At 39.0% G+C, this 22842-nt stretch overlaps 1 protein-coding gene and 1 pseudogene across 8 annotated transcripts in view; one reads left to right on the forward strand and one right to left on the reverse strand.

Moving 5' to 3' along the window:
- RAPGEF6 (Rap guanine nucleotide exchange factor 6) overlaps positions 1–22842 on the forward strand; it is a 227846-nt gene that overhangs the window by 20587 nt on the left and 184417 nt on the right. For 5 of the 8 annotated variants that reach the window (XM_070792042.1, XM_070792043.1, XM_070792033.1 and 2 more), the window contains exons 2-4: positions 15851–15921; positions 16887–16943; positions 22359–22442. In XM_070792042.1, the coding sequence (XP_070648143.1) occupies positions 15851–15921; positions 16887–16943; positions 22359–22442 (212 nt within the window). Of the gene's footprint in view, positions 1–10792; positions 11762–15850; positions 15922–16886; positions 16944–22358; positions 22443–22842 lie in introns of those variants that run through there. The other 3 variants (XM_070792036.1, XM_070792037.1, XM_070792035.1) reach the window with 3 other exon arrangements.
- LOC109561826 (nucleophosmin pseudogene) lies at positions 14954–15711 on the reverse strand (annotated as a pseudogene).

A 22842-nucleotide genomic window follows, 5' to 3' on the forward strand; every position in this document is an offset into this window, starting at 1 on the left:
ATGTAAACGAAAACCCATAACCAACCACATCATATGAGAGAATTTATGCTGTTACAACCATCCTTTGTTCTGAAAGATTATTTTCTGTTGTTTCATAAATGCTTAGCATCTTGTGACCCTAAAACCAGGTGCTCTGGAGGGACCAGGGTTTACTAGACATCTCAGTGCTTGTGTCCCTCCTCTTTAATAGGTTATCAGCCAGATAACCCGGAGTGGCATGTGTGTGCGTGTGTTCCATTGATAAGTCATGTCTGACTCTTTTTTGACCCCATGGACGGTAGCCTCCAGGCTCCTCTGTCCTGCCTGTCTTTCCAGGCAGGATTACTGGAGTGGGTTGCCATTTCCTATTCCAGGGGATCCTCCCAACCCAGGAATCGAACCCATGTCTCTTGTGGCTACTGCATTGGTAGGCAGGTTCTTTACCACTGGGCCACCTGGGAATCCCCCAGAGTGGCATAAATCCTACCAATAAACCACTTGTTCTAAACTTTAATGTGTATCAGAACCACCTGTAGGTCTCATTAAACCACAGACTGCTAGATCCTGCTCCCAGAGATTCTGATTCATAAGGTATGGAAATTCACATTTTTGCCAAGTTCCCAAGTCTTTTAGGTTGTAACTTACATGCAGAAAAACCCAGTTCTGGTCAATTTAAAGAAAAGGTGTTTATTAAAAGGATAGCAGGTAGCTATCGACTTGCTGGGAATGCTGGAGAAATAGATGTGGAGCTAGACAGTCATGATCCATACTCCTTGTCACATATTTGGTAAAGATAGTACTGCTGCTTGCATTGAACACAGTGGGTACCGTAACTTGCAGTGCTGACCATGTACACTGTACACTGCATGTGTTGACAGAGCCTTCAACCACAGTTCTTGCTTCTTGGTATCACTAGATTAAAAGTTTGTGATGAGTATATCTGATTGGTAGCACTTGGATCATTTGCCTGCGCTTTATGGAAGCTTGGAAAAGTGGAAATCTGATGTTTCCAGTTTCCACCTCATTCATGGCTTGACTTCCTTGGTAGATATTTTTGACCATATGCATTAGAAGTTGGGCTTCCCAGGTGACACAGTGGTAAAGAATCCTCCTGCCAATGAGGGAGACCCAAGACATAGGTTTGATCCCTAGATTGGGAAGATCCCCTAAAGGAGAAAATGGCAACCCACTCCAGTGTTCTTGCCTGGAAAATCCCATGGACAGAGGAACCTGATGGGCTGCAGTCCATAGGATCCCGAAGAGTCGGACATGACTGTGTGACTGAACACACAAACACATGTTAGGACTTGACAGAGTATTCCCTGGGGACCAAACTGAGCCTACCAGGGATTTTGTAACTAAAGTTTTGTTGGAATGTACTCACCCCCACTCATTTACCTGTTTTTTTTTTTTGGTTGTTTTCATTCTGCAAAGGCAAGGTAGATTAGTGGTAGTGACAAAAACCATATGGCCCAGAAAACCTAGAATGTTTACTATCTGACCCTTTATAGAAAAAGTTTGCTAACTCCTGATAGGAATAATCCTAATACTTCTCTTCAAATCCTTGTGGTCACCATTTATAGATGCCATTGGAGAACAGAATGTTAAAGTGACCAAATTGTTGAAGAGAAGATTGGAGACAAATAAAGGGCGAACTTTTAGATATTTGAAGAAGGACTTGGAGAATCTAAAGTTCAGAAACTTTGTCAGCCTTTATTCAGGCAGACAACTGGAGAACCATATGTATTTAAAAACTTGTGAATTATATTCTGACAGACTTTAAAATTGAAAAGTGAATTCCTAATTGTCAGCTATTGATGTACCATCACCAGTGATGTACCAAAGATATCCTCTGACCTGAAACCAGAGGAAATATGACATAGCTCATTTGAGAATCTCAGAAAACTCTGCGACTCCTAGTCCGCCCTCATCTGGCAAATCAAGTTTTGGGATTTCTAATTGTGTTTGTCATGACATAACCTTTTGTGTTACAGTTTTGAAAACTTGTTTGCCACTAAAAGTTGTCTTGATGTCAGAAAATAACAAGCACATTTCCATGGGATAGGCATTTTGTGAGTGTCTAGCCAGGTTGAGATGACTCTTAACTAAAAGGGTGGGGCCCCAGCAGCTGTGTTTGTAGTATATGACCACACCTACCAGCCATTGTTTTGGAAGCCCTAGCTCATGCATTAAAGCTAGGGAAAAAAATTACCTGCATATATATATATGGAGGAGGAAACAATACTGTTCTTGTTCACAGGAGATTTTATTGTATAGTAAAAAATCCAAAAGACTCTGCAAACTGTCAGTTTTGTTAAGGTTTATAGTATATATCTTAAACTTACCACAACCTTCAAGTAATATGATACTGTTTCTCATATAATAAAATAACCTTACAATATTATACCTACATTTTTACCTCCTGGCCTTTGCTATTGTGATGCATTTTACTTGTACACATATTATAAACCTCATAATATGTTGTTGTCATTGTTGTTGCTGTTTCTTTAAATAGCCAGTTTTTTTTTTAAATAGGAAAAAGATTTATATTTGTAGTTACCATTTCCAGTTTTCTTCATTCCTTTGTATAGCTCCAGATTTCCATCTGGTATTGTTTTCCTCTTTTATGGAAATGACTTTTATTTTTGTAGAGCAGGTCTGCTGGTGATTGATTGATTCAATCTTTGTATATATGAAAAATATTTGCTTTCCTAATTGGAAGATATTTTGACTGAAAGAGGATTGTAGATAATTTTTTTCTCTTGTGACTTTAAAGGTGTTAACTACAGTATTGTGTGGATTGCATTGTTTCTGACTAGAAGTGTTCTGTAATTCTAATTATTATTCACACTGTGTAATTTACCTTCTTTCTCTAGCTGCTGCTTTTTTTTTTTTTTTTTTGATTGTCCTGAGTCTTTGTTGCCACACGCAGGCTCTCTCTAGTTGTGGTGCTTGAAGAGTCCTCTTGATTGTGGTGCACGGACTTGTCATCGCAGTGGTTTCTCTTGTTGCAGTGTACAGGCTCTAGGCACGTGGACTTTGGTGGTTGTGGCTCACGAACCCTAGAGTGCAGCCTCGGTAGTTGTCCCACACGGGCTTAGTTGCTCTGTGGCATGTGGGATTTTTCCAGACCAGAAATCAAACCTGTGTCCCTGTATTGGCAGGCGAATTCTTATCCACTGTACCACCAGGGATGTCCTCTACCTGCTTTTACAATTTTCTCTTTATCATTTATTAAGCAGTTTATGTGCTTTGCTCTTGTTTATTTCATATTTCTTGTGCTTGAGTTTTGTTGAGCCTTATGGATGTGCAAGCTTATAGTTTTTATCTCTACTATTTTTCAAATTATTTTTTTGTTCTTCGTTTTCTTCACAGTGACTCCCAATTATAGTTTTGTTGGACTGTTTGAAGTTGTTCCCTGTCTTCACTGGTGCTCTGTTCAGATTTTTTTCGTCTTTTCTCCCTTTATTTATTTATATTTATTCTTTTAAATTTAAGTATAACTGATTTACAGTATTGTACAGTATTAGTTTATACATACAACATAGTCATTCAGTATTTTTGTAGGTTATCCTGCATTTACAGTTATTATAATATATTGGCTCTGTTCCTGTGCTGTACATCACATCTTTATATTTTCTTTATTTTATACTTAGTAGTTTGTACTTCTTAAGTCTTCTACTGGCCCTATTTTGCCTCTGTCCCCACCAGTAACAACCAGTTTGTTCTCTATATCTGTGAGTCTGTTTTTGTTTTGTTATATGTATTCATTGGTTTTATTTTTTAGATTCCACATGTAAATGATAAGATATAATATTTGTCTTTTTCTGTATGATTTATTTCACTAGGCATAATACCTTCCAGGTCCATCTATGTTCTTTAAAATGGCAAAATTTCACTCCTTTTTGTGGTTGAGCAGTATTCCATTGTGTGTATATGTGTGTGTGCACACACATTCACATACCACATCTACTTTATTCATCTGTTGATGGACACTTAGTTGCTTCAGTATCTTGGCTATTGTGTGTAAATAATAGTGCTATAAACATTGGGTGCATGTATCTCTTTGAATTAGTGTTTTCATTTTCTTCAGATGTATACTTGGGAGTGGAATTGCTGGATCATATAGTAGCTCTATTTTTCTTTTTTTGAGGAACCTCCATATTGTTTTTCATAGTGAAAGTGAAAGTCGCTCATTTGTGTCTGACTCTTCGTGACCCCATGGACTATATATAGAGTCCATGGAATTCTCCAGGCGGGAATAATGCAGTAGGTAGCCTTTCCCTTCTCCAGGGGATCTTCCCTACCGAGGGACCCAACCCTGGTCTCCTGTATTGCAGGTGGATTCTTTACCTGCTGAGCCACAAGGAAAGCCCAAGAATACTGGAGTAGGTCGCCTATCCCTTCTCCAGCGGATCTTCCTGACCCAGGAATTGAACCAGGTTCTCTTGCATTGTAGATGGATTTTTTACCAGCTGAGCTATCAGGGAAGCCCTATGATAGTTTTCCATGGTGGCTGCACTAATTTACATTCCCTTTCCTTGCTAGGACACTCTTATTCCTCCATCCTTGCCAGCATTTGTTATTTGTGATCTTTCTGGTGATAGCCATTCTGACGGAACTGAGGTAGTGTTTAATTGTGGTTTGATGTGCATTTCTCTGCTGAATTAGTAATGTTGTGCATCTTGTCATATGCCTATTGGCCACCTGTATATCTTCTTGGAAAAATGTCTTACATGTCTTCTGTCCATTTTCTGAGTTTTAATTCTTTGATAATTAATTATATAAGCTATTTATATATTTGGGATATTAAGTCCGTGTCAGTCATATCATTTGTAAATATTTTCTCTCATTGAGCAGTTGATTTGTCTTTTTGTTTCATGGATGGTTTCCTTTGTTGTGCAAGGCTCTTACCTTTAGATGGTCTTACAGAGTGAGGTAAGTCAGACAGAGAAGGAGAAACATTGTATCACATCCTCTATAGGTGAAATCTCAAGAGAAATGATACAAATGAAATTTGCAAAACAGGAAGAGCCTTACAGAGTTAGAGAATGAATTTATGGTTTGGGTAGGGGAACGATGAGGGAAGGGATAGTTTGGAGTTTGGGATGCACATGTACCCTGTGTTTGAAATGAATAACCAACGAGGACCTACTGTACAGCACAGGGAACTCTGCTCAGTGTTATGTGGCAGCCTGATGGGAGGGAAGTTGGGAGAGAATGGACACATGTATATGTATGGCTGAGTCCCTTCCCTGTTCACCAGAAGCTATCACAACATTGTTAATCTGCTGTACTCCAGTACAAAATAGAAAGTTTTTTATTAACTCTTAATGATGGCATCACCTACTGGATGGACATGAGTTTGAGTGAACTCCGGGAGTTGGTGATGGACAGGGAGGCCTGGCGTGCTGCGGTTCATGGGGTTGCAAAGAGTCGGACACGACTGAGCAACTAAACTGAACTGAATGTTTAATTAGGTCTCATTTATTTTTGCTTTGGTTTTTGTTGCTTTAGGAGACAGATACAAAAGAATTATTGCTTTGATTTACAGAGTGTTCTGTAGTCAGAGTGTTCTGCCTATATTCTCTTTTAGGAGTTTATGGTTTCAGATTTTACATTTAGGTTTTTAATCCATTTTGATTTTTCTTTGTATATGGTTTGAGGAAATGTTTTAATTTCATTCTTTTACATGTAGCTGTCCAGTTTTCCCAGCACAGTTTATTGCAGAGAGTGTCTTTTTCCCGATTGTATGTTCTTGCACCCTTTGACTTAGATTAATTGACTATAGGTGTGTAGGTTTATTTTTGGGTTCTCTAACCCCAAAATTCGATTCTATTTCCTTGATCTATTGTGTCTATTTTTGGAGCCAGTACCATACTGTTCTGATTATTGTTACTTTGCAGTATAGTTTGCAGTTAGGGAGCATGATACCTCAAGCTTTGTTCTTCTTTCTCAAGATTGCTTTGGCTATTCAGGTTCTTTTGCAGTTCATAAAAATTTTTGGATTATTTGTTCTAGTTCTGTGAAGAATATCATGGTTGTTTTGATAGGGACTGCATTAAATCTGTAGATTGTTTTGGGTAGTATGGACATTTTAACAATATTAGTTCTTCCAGTCCATGAGCACAAAACATCTTTCCATTTCTTTTTATTGTCTTCAGTTTCCTTTATCAGTGTTTTATGATTTTGAATGTATGGGCCTTTCACCTCCTTGGTTAAGTTAATTCCTAGGTATTTTACTCTTTTCATGCAGTTTCAAATGTGATTGTTTATCTTGTTTTCTCTTTGTAGTAGTTCATTATTAGTGTATAGAAAAGCAACAGGTTTCTATATGTTGATCTTGTATCTTGCAACTTTACTGAATCCATTTATTTTAACAGTTTTTTGGTGGAACCTTTATAGAGTTTTCTGTATAAAGTATGATGCCATCTGCAGATAGCAGACAGTTATTCTTCTCTTCCAGTTTAGTCTTATATTTCTTTTTTCTTGTCTGGTTGCTGTGCCTAGGACTTCCAATACTAGGTTAAATAGAAGGGCCAAGAGTGGGCATCTTTTTTCCCAAGTTTCCAAGGTACTGAAGCAGAAGTGCTGAAGGTTAGGTCTGAGCTGGTTCCATTTTCTCTAAGCATGTGTCTCATCCCTCCCAACTTTGGCATTTTCACCCCGGAGGGTAGCAGTGCTGAAGCACGAGTGGGCAGTCAGTGTGGGTCCAGGTGCATGCTGGGGCAGTCCCAGCACACTGGAGTTCCAGGCGGCTTCTGACCTTCTGTCCCCACAAACGCCGGTAATGATTGTCTTCACCCCGTTCAGATGCAGTGCTGGGTCTGAACTGACTCTGTCACAGTGACTTAATCTACTTGGCAGTGTCAGCCTTTGCCCTAGTGGGGAGCCGTGCTGTGGAGCAAGAGGGGCTGAAATTGCCCCCAGCATGGGCCAGGGTACACTCTGGGACCAATGTAGGAAGCCAGCTGGAGTGCCTGACATTTTCATTTGCTTTCTCCATCTTGTTTTGAGAGCAAGCAAGCAAGCATGTACGTGCTCCTCACTAGCAGAGTCTAGATTTCTCACGGCACCCCCTGCTAGTCCCACTGGTCTTCTAGCCAGCCATGTGGACTTATCTGTCTGGTGCTGGACTCCAGGGCTAGGTTTCCCAATTTGTGTTTCAGGTCTTGACCTGATGGCTTCTCTTCCCTTCTTACCTGACTTCATGTGGATCTTTCTTTACAGCCTTGGTTGTATGAGCCTTTCTGCCAGTCTCCAGTTTGTTTTCAGTGAGAATTGTTCCCATGTAAATATATATTTTTGATGTGTTCTTTGGGGGAGGTGAGTTCAGACTCCTCCTAATCTGCCATTTTGATTTTCTTCCCCCATGGTTTTTTTAAAAATTAATTTCTTTTGCCTGCACTGGGTCTTCGTTGATGTACTTGGGCCTTCTCTAGTTGGGGCGTGTGGGGCCTGCTCGTTAGTTGTGGTCCTCAGCTTCTCTTGTTGCAGAGCACCAGCTCTAGGGTGCACAGGCGTCAGTAGTTGCGGCTCACAGGCTCTAAAGCCTGAGCTCAGTTATCGTGGCTCAGTAGTTGCTCCATGGCATGTGAAATCTTCCAGGGCTAGGGATCGAACCCATCTGCCTTGTTTTGGCAGGCAGATTCTTAATCACTGGACCACCAGGGAAGTCCTGGAGTTTTTTTTAATACCCCTTTTTATATGGTTAATCTTTTCTATATTTTCCTGAATATAAGGAGTGTACTTTTAATAAGTTTTTAAATGTCTTTTTGTATGAATTCTGTTATCTGATAATTACCAAGGTGATTTTTTTTTCTCATTATGGGTCATTTTTCCTATTTCTTTGCATGCCTGATGATCTTTGATGGACTACCAGAGATTGTGAAGTTTACTTTTTTATGTGCTAGGTACTTTTTATTTCTTGTAAATATTTTTCTGGGGCAGAGTTAAGTAATTTGGAAATTCTTTTGATCTTTTTGGGGCTGTTTTTTGAACTATGCTGTATAGCACCAGAGTAGCATTTAGTGAGGCATTAATTTTGCCCCAATAGTGAATCCAAAGGCTCCTGAGGATTCTACTAAATGTGTTCTGAATTACGGGATTTTTTCAGTCTCCTTGATGGGAGTAGCAGCTCTTCTGGTCCCAGTGTGAATTTTGGGTATTGTTCAACCTCAGAACTATTGTTTTGGTGCAGAGAATTCTTTATTCTAAGGCTCTAGGTCTGTGATCACACCATCGTGATTATCTGGGTCGTGAAGATCTTTTTTGTACAGTTCTTCTGTGTATTCTTGCCATCTCTTCTTAATATCTTCTGCTTCTGTTAGGTCCATACCATTTCTGTCCTTTATCGAGCTCATCTTTGCATGAAATGTTCCTTTGGTATCTCTGATTTTCTTGAAGAGATCTCTAGTCTTTCCCATTCTGTTGTTTTCCTCTATTTCTTTGCACTGATCGCTGAAGAAGGCTTTCTTATCTCTTCTTGCTATTCTTTGGAACTCTGCATTCAGATGTTTATATCTTTCCTTTTCTCCTTCGCTTTTCGCTTCTCTTCTTTTCACAGCTATTTCTAAGGCCTCCCCAGACAGCCATTTTGCTTTTTTGCATTTCTTTTCTATGGGAATGGTCTTGACCCCTGTCTCCTGTACAATGTCATGAACCTCATTCCATAGCTCATCAGGCACTCTATATATCAGATCTAGACCCTTAAATCTAGTTCTCACTTCCACTGTATAAAAATAAGGGATCTGATTTAGGTCATACCTGAATGGTCTAGTGGTTTTCCCTACTTTCTTCAATTTAAGTCTGAATTTGGCAATAAGGAGTTCACGGTCTGAGCCACAGTCAGCTCCTGGTCTTGTTTTTGCTGACTGTATAGAGCTTCTCCATCTTTGGCTGCAAAGAATATAATCAATCTGATTTCGGTGTTGACCATCTGGTGATGTCCATGTATAGAGTCTTCTCTTGTGTTGTTGGAAGAGGGTGTTTGTTATGACCAGTGCATTTTCTTGGCAAAACTCTATTAGTCTTTGCCCTGACATCCTGGAATGTGAAGTCAAGTGGGCCTTAGAAATCATCACTACAAACAAAGCTAGTGGAGGTGATGGAATTCCAGTTGAGCTATTTCAAATCCTGAAACATGATGCTGTGAAAGTGCTGTATTCAATATGCCAGCAAATTTGGAAAACTCACCAGTGGCCACAGGACTGGAAAAGGTCAGTTTTCATTCCAATCCCAAACAAAGGCAATGCCAAAGAATGCTCAAACTACCGCACAATTGCACTCATCTCACAGGCTAGTAAAGTAATGCTCAAAATTCTCCAAGCCAGGCTTCAGCAATACGTGAACCGTGAACTTCCTGATGTTCAAGCTGGTTTTAGAAAAGGCAGAGGAACCAGAGATCAAATTGCCAGCATCCGCTGGATCATGGAAAAAGCAAGAGAGTTCCAGAAAAACATCTATTTCTGCTTTATTGACTATGCCAAAGCCTTTGACTGTGTGGATCACAATAAACAGTGGAAAATTCTTCAAGAGATGGGAATACCAGATAACCTGATCTGCCTCTTGAGAAATTTGTATGCAGGTCAGGAAGCAACAGTTAGAACTGGACATGGAACAACAGACTGGTTCCAAATAGGAAAAGGAGTTCGTCAAGGCTGTATATTGTCACCCTGTTTCTTTAACTTCTATGCAGAGTACATCATGAGAAACGCTGGACTGGAAGAAACACAAGCTGGAATCAAGATTGCCGGGAGAAATATTAATAACCTCAGATATGCAGATGACACGACCCTTATGGCAGAAAGGGAAGAGGAACTCAAAAGCCTCTTGATGAAAGTGAAAGAGGAGAGTGAAAAAGTTGGCTTAAAGCTCAACATTCAGAAAACGAAGATCATGGCATCCGGTCCCATCACTTCATGGGAAATAGATGGGGAACCAGTGGAAACAGTGTCAGACTTTATTTTTCTGGGCTCCAAAATCACTACAGATGGTGACTGCAGCCATGAAATTAAAAGACGCTTACTCCTTGGAAGGAAAGTTATGACCAACCTAGATAGCATATTCAAAAGCAGAGACATTGCTTTGCCAACAAAGGTTCGTCTAGTCCAGGCTATGGTTTTTCCTGTGGTCATGTATGGATGTGAGAGTTGGACTGTGAAGAAGGCTGAGTGCCGAAGAATTGATGCTTTTGAAGTGTGGTGTTGGAGAAGACTCTTGAGAGTCCCTTGGACTGCAAGGAGATCCATCCAGTCCATTCTTAAGGAGATCAGCCCTGGGATTTCTTGGGAAGGAATGATGCTAAAGCTGAAACTCCAGTACTTTTGCCACCTGATGCAAAGAGTTGACTCATTGGAAAAGAGTCTGATGCTGGGAGGGATCGGGGGCAGGAGGAGAAGAGGACGACAGAGGATGAGATGGCTGGATGGCATCACTGACTCGATGGACGTGAGTCTCAGTGAACTCCGGGAGTTGGTGATGGACAGGGAGGCCTGGTGTGCTGTGATTCATGGGGTCGCAAAGAGTCAGACACGACTGAGCGACTGATCTGATCTGAAGGCTTTGTCTTGGGCATCACAGGATATTTAGCAGCATCTCTGGCTTATAGTCCGGAGAAGGCAATGGCACCCCACTCCAGTACTTTTGCCTGGAAAATCCCATGGATGGAGGAGTCTGGTAGGCTACAGTCCTTGGGGTCACTGAGGGTCGGACACGACTGAGCGACTTCCCTTTCACTTTTCACTTCATGCATTGGTGAAGGAAATGGCAACCCACTCCGGTGTTCTTGCCTGGAGAATCCCAGGGACGGGGCATCCTGGTGGGCTGCCATCTATATGGTCGCACAGAGTCGGACACGACTGAAGTGACTCAGCAGCAGCAGCTGGCTTATAGTCAGTGGATGCTAGGAGCACTTCCCCTACCCCTTCAGAAATGATGACAGTCCCAAATGTCTCCAGACATAACTGGTCTGTATGTTGTGTATAACTGGTCACTCAAGGAGCAAAATCAGTCTTGATTGAGGATCACTACTCTAATCCCTTAAGGTGATTCTTTCCCTGAATTCAGAAATTTCTTCCTGTACTTAAAATGATTGGTACTCAGCCTAAGACTCAAGTGAAACCCTCTGTAAGTTTGCAGAACATCCTTTTTTTCTGTATAGTATGCACTTCCTCTATCCTGCTCTGCAAACTTCAGCTGCATTCTCCTCCCTGGTGGTCAGGTAATTCTCAAGATGTGCTCAGTTGCTTCAGTCGTGTCTGACTCTTTGTGACGCTATGGGTTGTAGAATGCCAGGCCCCTCTCTCCATGGGTTTCTACAGGCAGGAATACTGGAATGGGTTGCCCTGCCCTGCTCCAAGGCGTCTTCCCGACCCAGGGCTCGAACCCAGGTCTCCCCCATTGTAGGCAGATTCTTTACCACTCAGCCACTGGGAAGCCCTCTTCTTAAGACACCACCAGGCATTTTTTTCCCGTCTCTCAAGTGTCACTGTCTTTTTTTCTTTTTTTTAAACTGATATCTTCCTCTCTTGAAAAATGTTATTTTATTTATTTATTATGACCTTTTGTTGTTTTAGGTGGAAGATAAGTCCAGCCCCTCTTTTTCCACCTTGAATGAAAGCTTAAGTCTCAACAGTTTGTATTTCACTTTGGAGGGGATGTCTTGTAATGCTCTTGACCACTGCACCCCTGAAACATTAAAGTTGCAGGTCTTTGAGCCCTCAGAGAATTAATATCTCACTTTTTGGAGTTGAGTGTGTTCTCCAAGACTCCACAATACCAGGTACCTCTTGCTTATTTTCTTGTTGGTTCTGTCCAGTCAGCAAAATATGTATATAATGTGTCAGGTGGTCTAGATGTTTTCAGGTTGTATTAGGACAGAAACTTGAGAAAGTTAAAATAGCCCTTAGGCAAAACTGTAAATTAATACGATCCTACACAGTTGCTGTTTTTTGTACTTTTTACTTTAGTAACTGGAATGGAAAAGAATACATTGACCAAATCAACACCCGAAGCTTAATTAAACAGTTCCTTCAACAGTATTATGTTTGGGACTTGCAGCTGTGCCCAGGGCTTAAATTTGGTTAAGTGTCTGGCAGTCTGTAGTCATTTTTTAGGACCTATCTGCTTTTTGCAGATTATACATGGGAAGTACCAGCACCCTGCATACTTTAAAGTCCTTACTGGTGGCATTAGTCTTTGCTTCTTTGCCCCTTTGGATAAGCAATATTGTCTTTTATGTACTGTCTTGTTCTGGGGGAATGGGGCAATTTCAGAGGGCTTCCCCGGTGGTGCTAGTGGTAAAGAACTCACCTGCCAGTGCAGGTAGACCTAAGAGACGTAGGTTTGATCCCTGGTAGGGATGGTCCCCTGGAAGAGGGCACAGCAGTGCACTCCAGTATTCTTGCCTGGAGAATCCCACAGCCAGAGGAACCCGGCGGGCTACAGTCCATAGGGTCTCACACAGAGTTGTAAATGACTGAAGCGAGTTCTTAGTGTGCATGCACACAGAGATTTCTACTTGGCCCTTTCCACCATGACAGCTTTTACTCAGGATCCTTTGTGAGGATTATTCTAACTGCCACTTGTATAAATCTAGTTATAAACTTTGGGAGTGGAGAGAGACTATTAGGGTGGGTCTGCAGGCTCAGTGAGAGCTCACTGTGAACCAGCCTTGTACCAGTACTCTGCTTTTTATCCCAACTCAGAAAGTTTTGGCTGGGAGGTTATTTCTTTTGCCCCACAGAACCTTGACTTTGATCATTCTCTTAGTTCCATTCAGCTGGTCTGGTCTCAGAAAGAATCACATATCTGGTATTTTGGTACCTTTTTCTCTCAGTGAGGCTGTTTTGGGCTTCCTCACAATGTTGGTGGTCTCAGGGTGTTTGAATCTTAGAAGTTACACAACCTCATTTCTGCCACATTCTTTGGATCAGAACAAATTACAGGACCAAACTCAGATCCATGGGGAGGGTGCCTAGCTGTCCGTTTTGATGAGGGAGTGACAAAGTCTTGTTGCAAAAGAGCATATGGGATAAGATTTGTCATTGTAGCCCTCTTTGAAAGTACTTTTTATCATATCACTGTTCCATCTGCTGTCTTATAGAATTTTATAGACCTTATTTAGGTCTGTAGACTAATTTGTCACAGTTTGCTCTTTTAATCTGTTCATCTCTCTTTTTAAAAAAAGATACTTAAAAATCTTTTTCACTCTTATTTTGCTAAGGATCTAACAGCGATATGTGTGGTCATGGACTCCATCATGTTACCTGGCAGCTGTGATCTCTGGACTCAGACGTGATCGCCTTTCCCTTAGGACTCTTCTTGTCCTAGTTGCGTGTTTTCTTAGTTGGGAGAAAAGCTGTCATGTCTTCTTTTTCTTTGTCATCTGATAATTCTTGGATAGTTACGTATCAGTAAGAGGGAGGGTGGTGTTTGGGAGCAGTCTGCCTTGCTATAAAGACATTACTCCTTGTAAGAAAATGAGGAGGTACATTTTTTTGGTAAGGAATTTAAGCTGCTTTGTAATTACTGTGCACTAGCGTTCTGTGGTAAAATACTGTGTTCTGTCAGGAATATTCCCTGCTTCCACATCTTCCTTTTGCTATGCCATTGCACTTGGCAGAGGTTATACTATACCTCTGTATTAACCTGGATTTATTAATATCTAATAATCAGAATAAGGGCTAGAGACACATTTCCCAGTTCTTTCAGAGAGGGAAAGAACATGACTGAGCGACTAACACTTCACTAAGAACACTGTGTCGTGTGTGCATGAGTGCTTGGTTGTGTCCAGCTCTTTGTGACCCCCATGGACTGGCCCACCAGGCTCCTCCATCCGTGGGATTTTCCAGGCAAGAATACTGGAGTGGGGTGCCATTTCCTATTCCAGGGGATCCTCCTCACCTGGGATTGAACCCACATCTCTTGCATTTGCTGCATTTTCTGCATTGGCAGGCAGGTACTTTACCACTACCCCACCTGGTAAGCCCCTTCAGTCTGTTTGAAAGAGACTTTTTTTTTTTAAGAAAGCCATATTTTAAGAGGAGTAAGAACGAGCAGAGTCATCTCCACAGAGGAGATCAATTAGGATGCTTAAAGATCTGGAACCTGCAAATACTGAGACTCTGTTATCTGGACGTTAAAAAAAAAAAAAAAAGATTTAAGATGATGGGATAACTTTTCAAATGTTTGAAGGTCACTAAAGAAGAAATATTACATATGTTTTGAAGTGAAATAGATCTTGGTATGAAATAATGAATTTTTGATTTCTGGCATTGTTTGTCAGCCATGCTGAGGAGGGGTTCCTGTATGAGTTGAGGGAATTCTCAACCTTTTCACATCTGTTCAGAGATTTTTGTGACTCTTCCATGGTAACAATTGTGTCATAAGTGGTTGTAGCTTACAGAATTGTGGGATATCATTACACACACACACACACACACACACACACACACGGCTTCCCTGGTGGCTCAGATGGTAAAGTGTCTACCTGTAATGTGGGAGACCTGGGTTCGATCCCTGCGTTGGGAAGATCCCCTGGGGAAGGAAATGGGAGGAAATGGCATCCCACTCCAGTACTCTTAACTGGAAAATTCCATGGATGGAGGAGCCTGGTAGGCTACAGTCCATGGGGTTGCAAAGAGTCAGACATGACTGAGCGACTTCACTTTTCTTTCTATTATATTTTTAATTTTTTGAGTAAATATTTATTGAGCAGCGAGGGAAATACAAAGGTGATTAAACATGGTCAGAATTGAGGCCGTTGCACAAATAATAGAAAGCAAAATGTAAGGTTCACTGAATCACAGCAGTCGGAAGAGTTTTAGGAGATCAAGCTTGGAAGGGGGTGTGGTTGGGTGGCCAATCAGGAAAGGGGATTGAGATTAAAATAGAAGACTTCAGTCTGGATTGTTGTTGATACTCAGTTTAGACTATATTTGTCTTTCTTTTTCCTCTCTCCCCATCTTTGGCTTTAATTTACCAGTACTGCCCAGGATTGTTCACTTGCTTTCATTTTTGCTTTAATGTCTTCTACAGAGCTAGGTCTTTTCAATGTTTTAGGAATTTTTTTTTCTCTTTTTTTTTTTTGATGGATTCTTGACCTTTTAATCTTGGTGTTGACAGTTCTGAGTCTTTCCATTCTGGTTTAATTTTTGTGCCTTTCTGGATGGAATATCTCATATAGATGTCTTTACTGAAGCTTTTTCTTCAGCTTCTTCATCAAACTTGTCACGATCACCATCTTCATCATCATCTTCATCTGCAGCAAACTTTACTTTTTTGTGGGGAACCTTGCTACCACTTCCAGGGGCAGAACGCCTTCCAAATATACTTAGTTTCACATCCTCCTCCTCTTCATCTTCTGACTCTGCATCTTCCTCCACAGCTACTAAGTGCTGTCCACTAATGTACACAGGCCCTGAACCACACTTCAACTGTAAGACCACAGGTGGTGGTGTTTCATAGCCCCCAAGGGAAACCTTTGACTATACAGACATTTCACAGTTGCCAGTGTTACTTTAATTGGACTGCCTTCACGATTCATCGCCTCTTCTTCAGCAATGTGCAGTCATCCTTTGCACCAGCCCCTAAACTGACCGTTCTTAAAGATAACTGGTGCTCATTTTCATCATTATCCACCTTAAAGTGATAGTCTTTGTCAGCCTTTAGTTCACAACCTAAGAGAGAGTTCTGGGCCTCAAGGGGCTCATGTCCGTGGGTTGGAGGCATGCACTTAGATGGGAGAGAAGCCAGACGGAAATAAACAACTATTGTTGAGGAAAATAGCCGCACAGGCCAGAATCACACCAGGGAAAATGTTTTTAGAAGTATTCAAAGTTACTAATCTAAAATCTTCTCTGTTTTACAGGACTTAAATACTATTTATTCTTATCTTCATGGAATGGAAATATTATCAAATCTCAGGGAACATCAGCTTCGGTAAGTGTGATGCTGTGTTTAAGAGCATGTGCTAAGAGGTTTATTCAAATGAGTTCGGATAGATAGTTGCAGGGGCCAGATCATTCGCTTTTTATAGGCTGTGCATGGCAATTGGCCCCTCTCATTCCAGTTTTTCTTAGCCATGGGACCTTAAGTCTTAACATCTAAGCTGTAGTTTAGTCTTCTATAAAATAGGGATAACAACATTAACTTTGTTACAACATTTTGAGGATTAAATGAGAATATTTAAAGCAAAGTACAGTGCTCAATCTGTGCTATCTAGAGAAAACAGAACTGTTTTCTTTTTGTATTTTGTATTGATATTTATTATATAAAATGCTTAAGATGGACTTGGTATGATGTGGTATTATATTAAAGTGGAAGGAGCAAGACTCTTGATTGGGTATAAGCTCCTATGGACAGTACCCATGAACTTTCCAAACCTCATTTTTCTGTTCTGTAAAATGAGTTCACTCTCTTGCCACCTTGTATCATTGTGATTATATTTGTAAAGGCACTTTTGAGTGCTGTAAGTACTAACTGTTGTAACTTTGCATAAATTTTGGTTAAACTGTGTTTTCTTTCCAATGGCCAGCTTAACCATAACTTTTCTGGCTGTTCTTTTAAGTTTCTGGCTATGGGCCAAATTGCTAAAATATGATTGTTTTGGATTTATTATTTTCTGTTTTCTGTGTAACATTGTTCAGATGTTAGTATATATCAAATAAGTGTATCAAGAAGAAAGAAGAAAATTGAAAACTAGAGTGTTAGTAATAGAGTATTTTTAAATGTAAGCAAATTTGTATTTATTAAATCGATTTGTATGTGTATGATGTTTATATTTTTAAACTCCAGTGAAAAACTCAGTGGTAGATCTGATAACTTTCTGTTGTGGTAGCTGTTAACAATTATTAAAACAATTTAAGATAATTTAAAAATTTTTTACTTTTTAAAAAATACATTAGATTGATGTCTGCAAGAGCACGCTATGAGAGATACAGTGGCAATCAAGTTCTTTTTTGGTAAGTATTTCCTTAATTAACAATGTTTAAACTTTGGACTGTTAGTAGGGAAATTCATTTGATTCTGAAAGTTTCTGTGGAAGAGATTGAAATACATTCCTGAACTGTGAAATATACATAGAGCTCAGGGAAGAAGTAAGTGCAGTAAAGTTTAATAAACAAGATACATCTGTGTAACTACTTTGCAGTGAATATATAGAACATACTAGCTTTTCAGAGGTCTCAGTCAGCCATCTTGGAAAGATAGTCCGGCTCTGATGGCTGTCACCTTAGATTAGTTTTGTCTCTGAATTTCATATAAAAATTCATACAAAACCTTTTGGTCAGGCTTTATATACCTCACAGATGTCGATTCTTCCATGTTTTTGCATTTGTTCTTTTTCAGTGCTTTATAGTATACAATTATGTGAAAAAATCTTTCCCACTACTAATAAAAATACTGTTGTTTACAGTATTTTTCCTGTCATAAACAGTAAGTTTCTATGAATATTTTGTTCATGTCTTTTTGTACCCTTATTTACTCATTACTTTGGGGAATATTCCTTAGGAATAAGCATTGGAAATATATGTGCTCAAATTTAGAAGATTCTAGTATTAGAATCTAAAATATATATTTCATTTTGTTATCTCATCATGATTTTATTTTTTGTTTTCCTGCTTAGTGATGATGAATGATTTTCCTATTCATATAGTCTATTTGGATAGCTATTTTCTGAAATCTTGATTCATGTTTTTGATCATTTTTTAATTGGGCTATCTTCTGTCAATTTGTATAAAATTTTTATGAATGCTATATCTAAGTCCTTTGTTGGGTGCATAAGTTGCAAATGTCTTCTCCCACTGTGTGGCTTGCTTTTTTTATTCTATTAATGGCGTCTTTTGAAGAAAAGAGATTCTTTCTGTTTTTTTCCCTTGTGAGTAGTGCATCTCATGTCCTATTTAAGAACACAAAATCTTTAGCTTCCTCAGATTATGAAGATAATTCTTCTCTGTTTTTCTTTCATAGTTTTTGGCAACAGGGACCTCTTTTATTTTAGGTGTGCAGCTGATTTGTTGTTGTTGTTCAGTCGCTAAGTCATATCTGACTCTTTGCAACCCCATTGCCTGCAGCACGCTGGGCTCCTCTGTCCCCCACTGTCTTCTGGAGTTAGTTCAGATTCATGTCCATTGAGTTAATAATGCTATCTAACCACCTCATGTAATTCCACGCCCTTCTCTTTTTTTTCTACGCCTTCGGTCTTTCCTAGCATAGCATCTGGGTCTTTCCCAATGAGTTGGGTGTTCACATCAGGTGGCCAAAGTATTGGAACTTTATCGTAAGTCCATCCAGTGAATATTGAGGGTTGATTTCTTTTAGGATTGATTGGTTTGATCTCCTTGCAGTCCAAGGGACTCTCAAGAGTCTTGTCCAGCACTACCGAGTCAAAAGCATCAATTCTTCACTGCTCAGCCTTGTTTATGGTCCAGGTTTCACATCCATATATGACTACTGGAAAAATCATCTTTGACTATATGGACCTTTGTCAGCAAAGGGATGTCTCTGCTTTTTAATATGCTGTCTAGGTTTGTCATGGCTTTCCTTAGAAGGAGCAAGGATCTTTTAATTTCGTGGCTGTAGTCATGGTCTGCAGTGATCTTGGAGCCCAAGAAAATAAAGTCTGTCACTGCTTTCACTTTTGCTCTTCTGTTTGCCATGAAGTGATGGGACTGAATGCCATTGTCTTAGTTTTTTGAATGTTGAGTTTTAAGGCAGCTTTTTAACTCTCTCTTTTCACTCTCATCAATAGGCTCTTTAGTTCTTCTTCACTTTCTGACATTAAAGTGGTATCATCTGTATATCTGAGGTGGTTGATATGTCTCCTGGCTCTTGATTCCAGCTTGTGACAGTCTTGATTCTAGTTTGTGATTCCTCCAGCCTGTCATTTCCCATGATGTACTCTGCATATAAGTTAAATAAGCAGAGTAACAATATATGGCCTTCTCATACTCTTTTTCCAGTTTTGAACCAATCCTTTGTTCCATGTCCAGTTCTAACTGTTGCTTCTTAACCTGCATACACGTTTCTCAGGAGACAAGTAAAATGGTCTGGTACTCCCATCTTTTTAACAATTTCCCACAGTTTGTTGTGACCCACACAGTCAAAGCCTTTAGGATAGTCAATTAAGTAGAAATAGATGTTTTTCTGGAATTCCATTGCTTTCTCTGTGGTCTAGCAAATCTGGTTCCTCTGCCTTTTCTGATACTGACTATAGTGTTTCATTGCACATTGCATTTATCATTATTTCTAAGTATTTTCTGGATTCATAGGGATTTTTATAGCTTTATTTGTTCAGTTGTTGGTTCATTAACTTATTAGTAAATGTTTGTTCTTATTATGCTTAGGCTGGTATAGAATGGTGAAAAGACTTGAGATTTGTCCTTATGAGTTTAACATGTAATGGAGGAGAAAAAGTTCATTAAGATAGCTACACATACATAAGAGCTATCAAGGAAAAGTATAGATTTATAGATAAATGGAACAGAATTGAGAGCCCAGAAATAAACTCCTATATTTATAAATAGTCTCTGCTTTTTTTAAAAATGGACCTCTAGCTACGTAGCTAAGCTATATGCACACAATGTGGGTATAACACAACTGAGTATTAAAAAGGAACCACCAGTGAATGGTTTATTTTTGTTCAAGGTACTAAACCATTTCAGTTGGGAAAGCATAGTTTTTTCAATAAATGGTACAGAGTATTTACATACAGAAAGTTAATCTGAGGTACTACTTTAAACCCAGTAGAATAGCTACAGTTTCAGGGGTTCAAAATGAGTAAAGGGGATCACCTGTATGGTAATGGGTGGAAAGTAAACTTGTGATGGTGAGCATGCTATAGGATATACAGAAATAGAAACACGGTGCTATAAACCAATGTTACTTCAATTAAAAACAAATTTTGAAAAATAGCTATAGTCAAAAAGGTAGACAATAACAAGTGTTGATTAGGATTTTTTGACACCTGGGATTGTCATATATTTGTGGTACAGATATATGACAATCCCAGGTGTCAACAAAGCCACTTTAGGAAATGGTTTGGCAGTTTCTTAAAATATTACCATGTAACCCAGTAATTCCACTTTTATATATTTACTAAGGAAATATGGAAATGTGCATACAGAGACTGTACACAGATGTTCTTTCTTAGTAGCAATATACATAGTAGCCTAAAACTGGAAATTGTCCAGTGAATGGGTAGATAAAATGCTCTGCATCTGGTGAGTGGAATACCATTTGTCAGTAAAAGGGAATAAAGTGGTGCTAAATACTACAACATAGACAAACCTCAGACAAATTATGCTAAATGGAAGATGTAAGTTAGAAGCATCACATATTACATGACTCTATTTACATGAACTGTCCAAAATAGAAATCTGTAGAGACTGAGCAGATTATTGTTTACCTGGGGCAGGGATAGACTGCAAACAAGGCACGAGGGGTCTCCCTTTGATGATGTTTGCACAGTCCTTTGCAACTTCATAAAAAGCATTGAATCATATACTTAAAGTGGTAAATTTATGGTTTGTAGATTATACTTCAGTTAAACTGTTTAAAATTAATATTAAGAATTATCCAAATCTATATCTGGCTAATCATAAACCAAAGAATTTTTAGAAAAATGAATGTGTAAATTAAAGAGTTTAAATTCAGAGATTAGTGGAAGCAGAGAAAAGAATGCATATAGTTGACCTTAACTGGGAAGCAGCATGATAGAAAAAGTGAAAATAAACCACTATGCTCAGTGCCACCAGCAGAGAGGAGGAAATGGGGAGAGCGAGATCTAGAGAGAGGTAGGTAGAAGCCACTTTAATAGTTTTTGTTCTTTATTTTAGGAGCAGTGTGAAGCCTTTGCAGGAGTAAGATCTGACAAGATTATGTGTGGCACTCTTCTCCAGGCTAGGTTATTCTTAAATTTATTCACTTGCAAAAAGAAAGGAGATAGGTGGACCCATGTTAAAGAACTTTCACTTTCCTTATGTTTACTCATCAGATACATTGCCAAACTGTGCTCGAAGGATGGGGTTCTCTGCAAGGTCTGAACGTTTTCTGATTGACGAGCTGGCGTGGCTCTCTTGGTGTTAGGAGTGAACATCAGGAGTTTTCCTGTATTTATAGTAGAATTTACTGACAACTCTGTGACTGTTTCAGTAAAGAGATAAAAATTGGAGACTTGTGGTAGCATTTAAACGTAACTTTCTTCTGTGTTGATTTTGGGCAAATTTTTCTTTTATTGATTTTAATTCCTTTTTGATTGTATGAAAGTCATATTTCAAAAGAATTCGAAGGAATTTCCAAACAAAGAACTTTAAGTAGGAGATTTTCAGCCATTTGTATTTTCCCTCAGTGAAGACAGAGGGGAGGGATATTAAGAACTTTAAAATATCTTCTGGAAAGTTGATGATAATTTTTCCTTCTCATGGTAAGCAATACGATTTACCTGGAAAGCTCACCCTGGGTGTTGTGTAGAATGGTTTGGACGCTTAGATTTCTAGACGATAGATGGTATTATTCACTGAGAACAGAGAACCCTAGAAAAAAATCAAGCTTGAGGGAAATGATAGGTAGATTTTGAACATGTTGAGGTTGAGTTGTGTGTTATATATTCAAGTTTACATATCAATAGCTAGATAGATATACAGTTCTCCAGCTCAGAGGGAATGTTTCTTTTATATAAAATTAGAATTGTCTACATATTGGAATTAATTGAAGTTGCAGGTATGGTAAATTAAAAATATATGAAAGACAAAATGATTAGATTATAAACTTAACACCTAATGGTATTCTGGGTTTCCATTGGTGATTTAACTGAACTAAAACTGATGATGGACTCAAGTTATCTGATATTTTTTATCCTTCAAAAACACATAAAATGAAAGGTTGGGTAGACATTTTATTTTTTCATGTCAGAATAGAATTTAAGTGAAAGAAGTAGATCATTATGACCCATATTATAGTTGAACATGAAGATGGAACATTGATAAATGTGAATTCCAAACAATACTGTCCTTAATATACGTTAAACTTATCAGAAATATAACTTTTTAATATGTACATCTAGTACAATATTTGAGTTGATCTTCATCAAATGTGGTGATCATACACAAAAATGAGGAATAGGAAGTTACTGATACAAGTTAATAATGAAGAACCAAAAAAAATATTTCTGAAACCTGTATCTTAGGATAGTTATTATGTAAGATGTGAACACGGTCTATATGAAACCTTTGGCAACAAGTGAAATTTCCAAGGACTGTTAATTTTTAACTACTTATAATAATACTTGAATTTTTTTCATGTTTTGTATTTTGTATTGAATTCATATATACATGTGAATATGTATATTTATTTACTCATCTATTTATTCACTTAAACAGTTCAGAAACTATTGCCAGATGTTGGTATATCCTGCTTTCTGGATCTGTGCTTATGAAAGACTCCATGGTTTTGCCTCCTTGCAGGTATGTTTACATTGGCTGCTTAGTATATTTGATAGGCAAAGTTTACGACTGTTTTATTTCTTATGTTAAACTATTTTATGTAGAATATGTATTTTCTCTTAGTAGATGATACATTTTATAGATGTCTTTGCTTTTTGGTACTACGTGAAGTACTTGGCAAGAATCAACTGATATTTCATATTTCGGGAGTATGTTGTTGTTCAGTGGCTCAGTCGTGTCTGACTCTTTGTGACCCCATGGACTGCAGCATGCCAGCTTCCCTGTCCTTCACCATCTCCCTCCCGGAGCTTGCTCAAATTCATGTCCATTGAGTCAAGGATGCCATACACCATCTCACCTGTTCTCCTCCTGCCTTCAATCTTTCCCAGCATCAGGGTCTTTTCTAATGAGTTGGCTCTTT

The sequence above is a fragment of the Bos indicus genome, chromosome 7, assembly GCF_029378745.1.
Source record: "Bos indicus isolate NIAB-ARS_2022 breed Sahiwal x Tharparkar chromosome 7, NIAB-ARS_B.indTharparkar_mat_pri_1.0, whole genome shotgun sequence".
NCBI lineage: Eukaryota > Metazoa > Chordata > Mammalia > Artiodactyla > Bovidae > Bos > Bos indicus.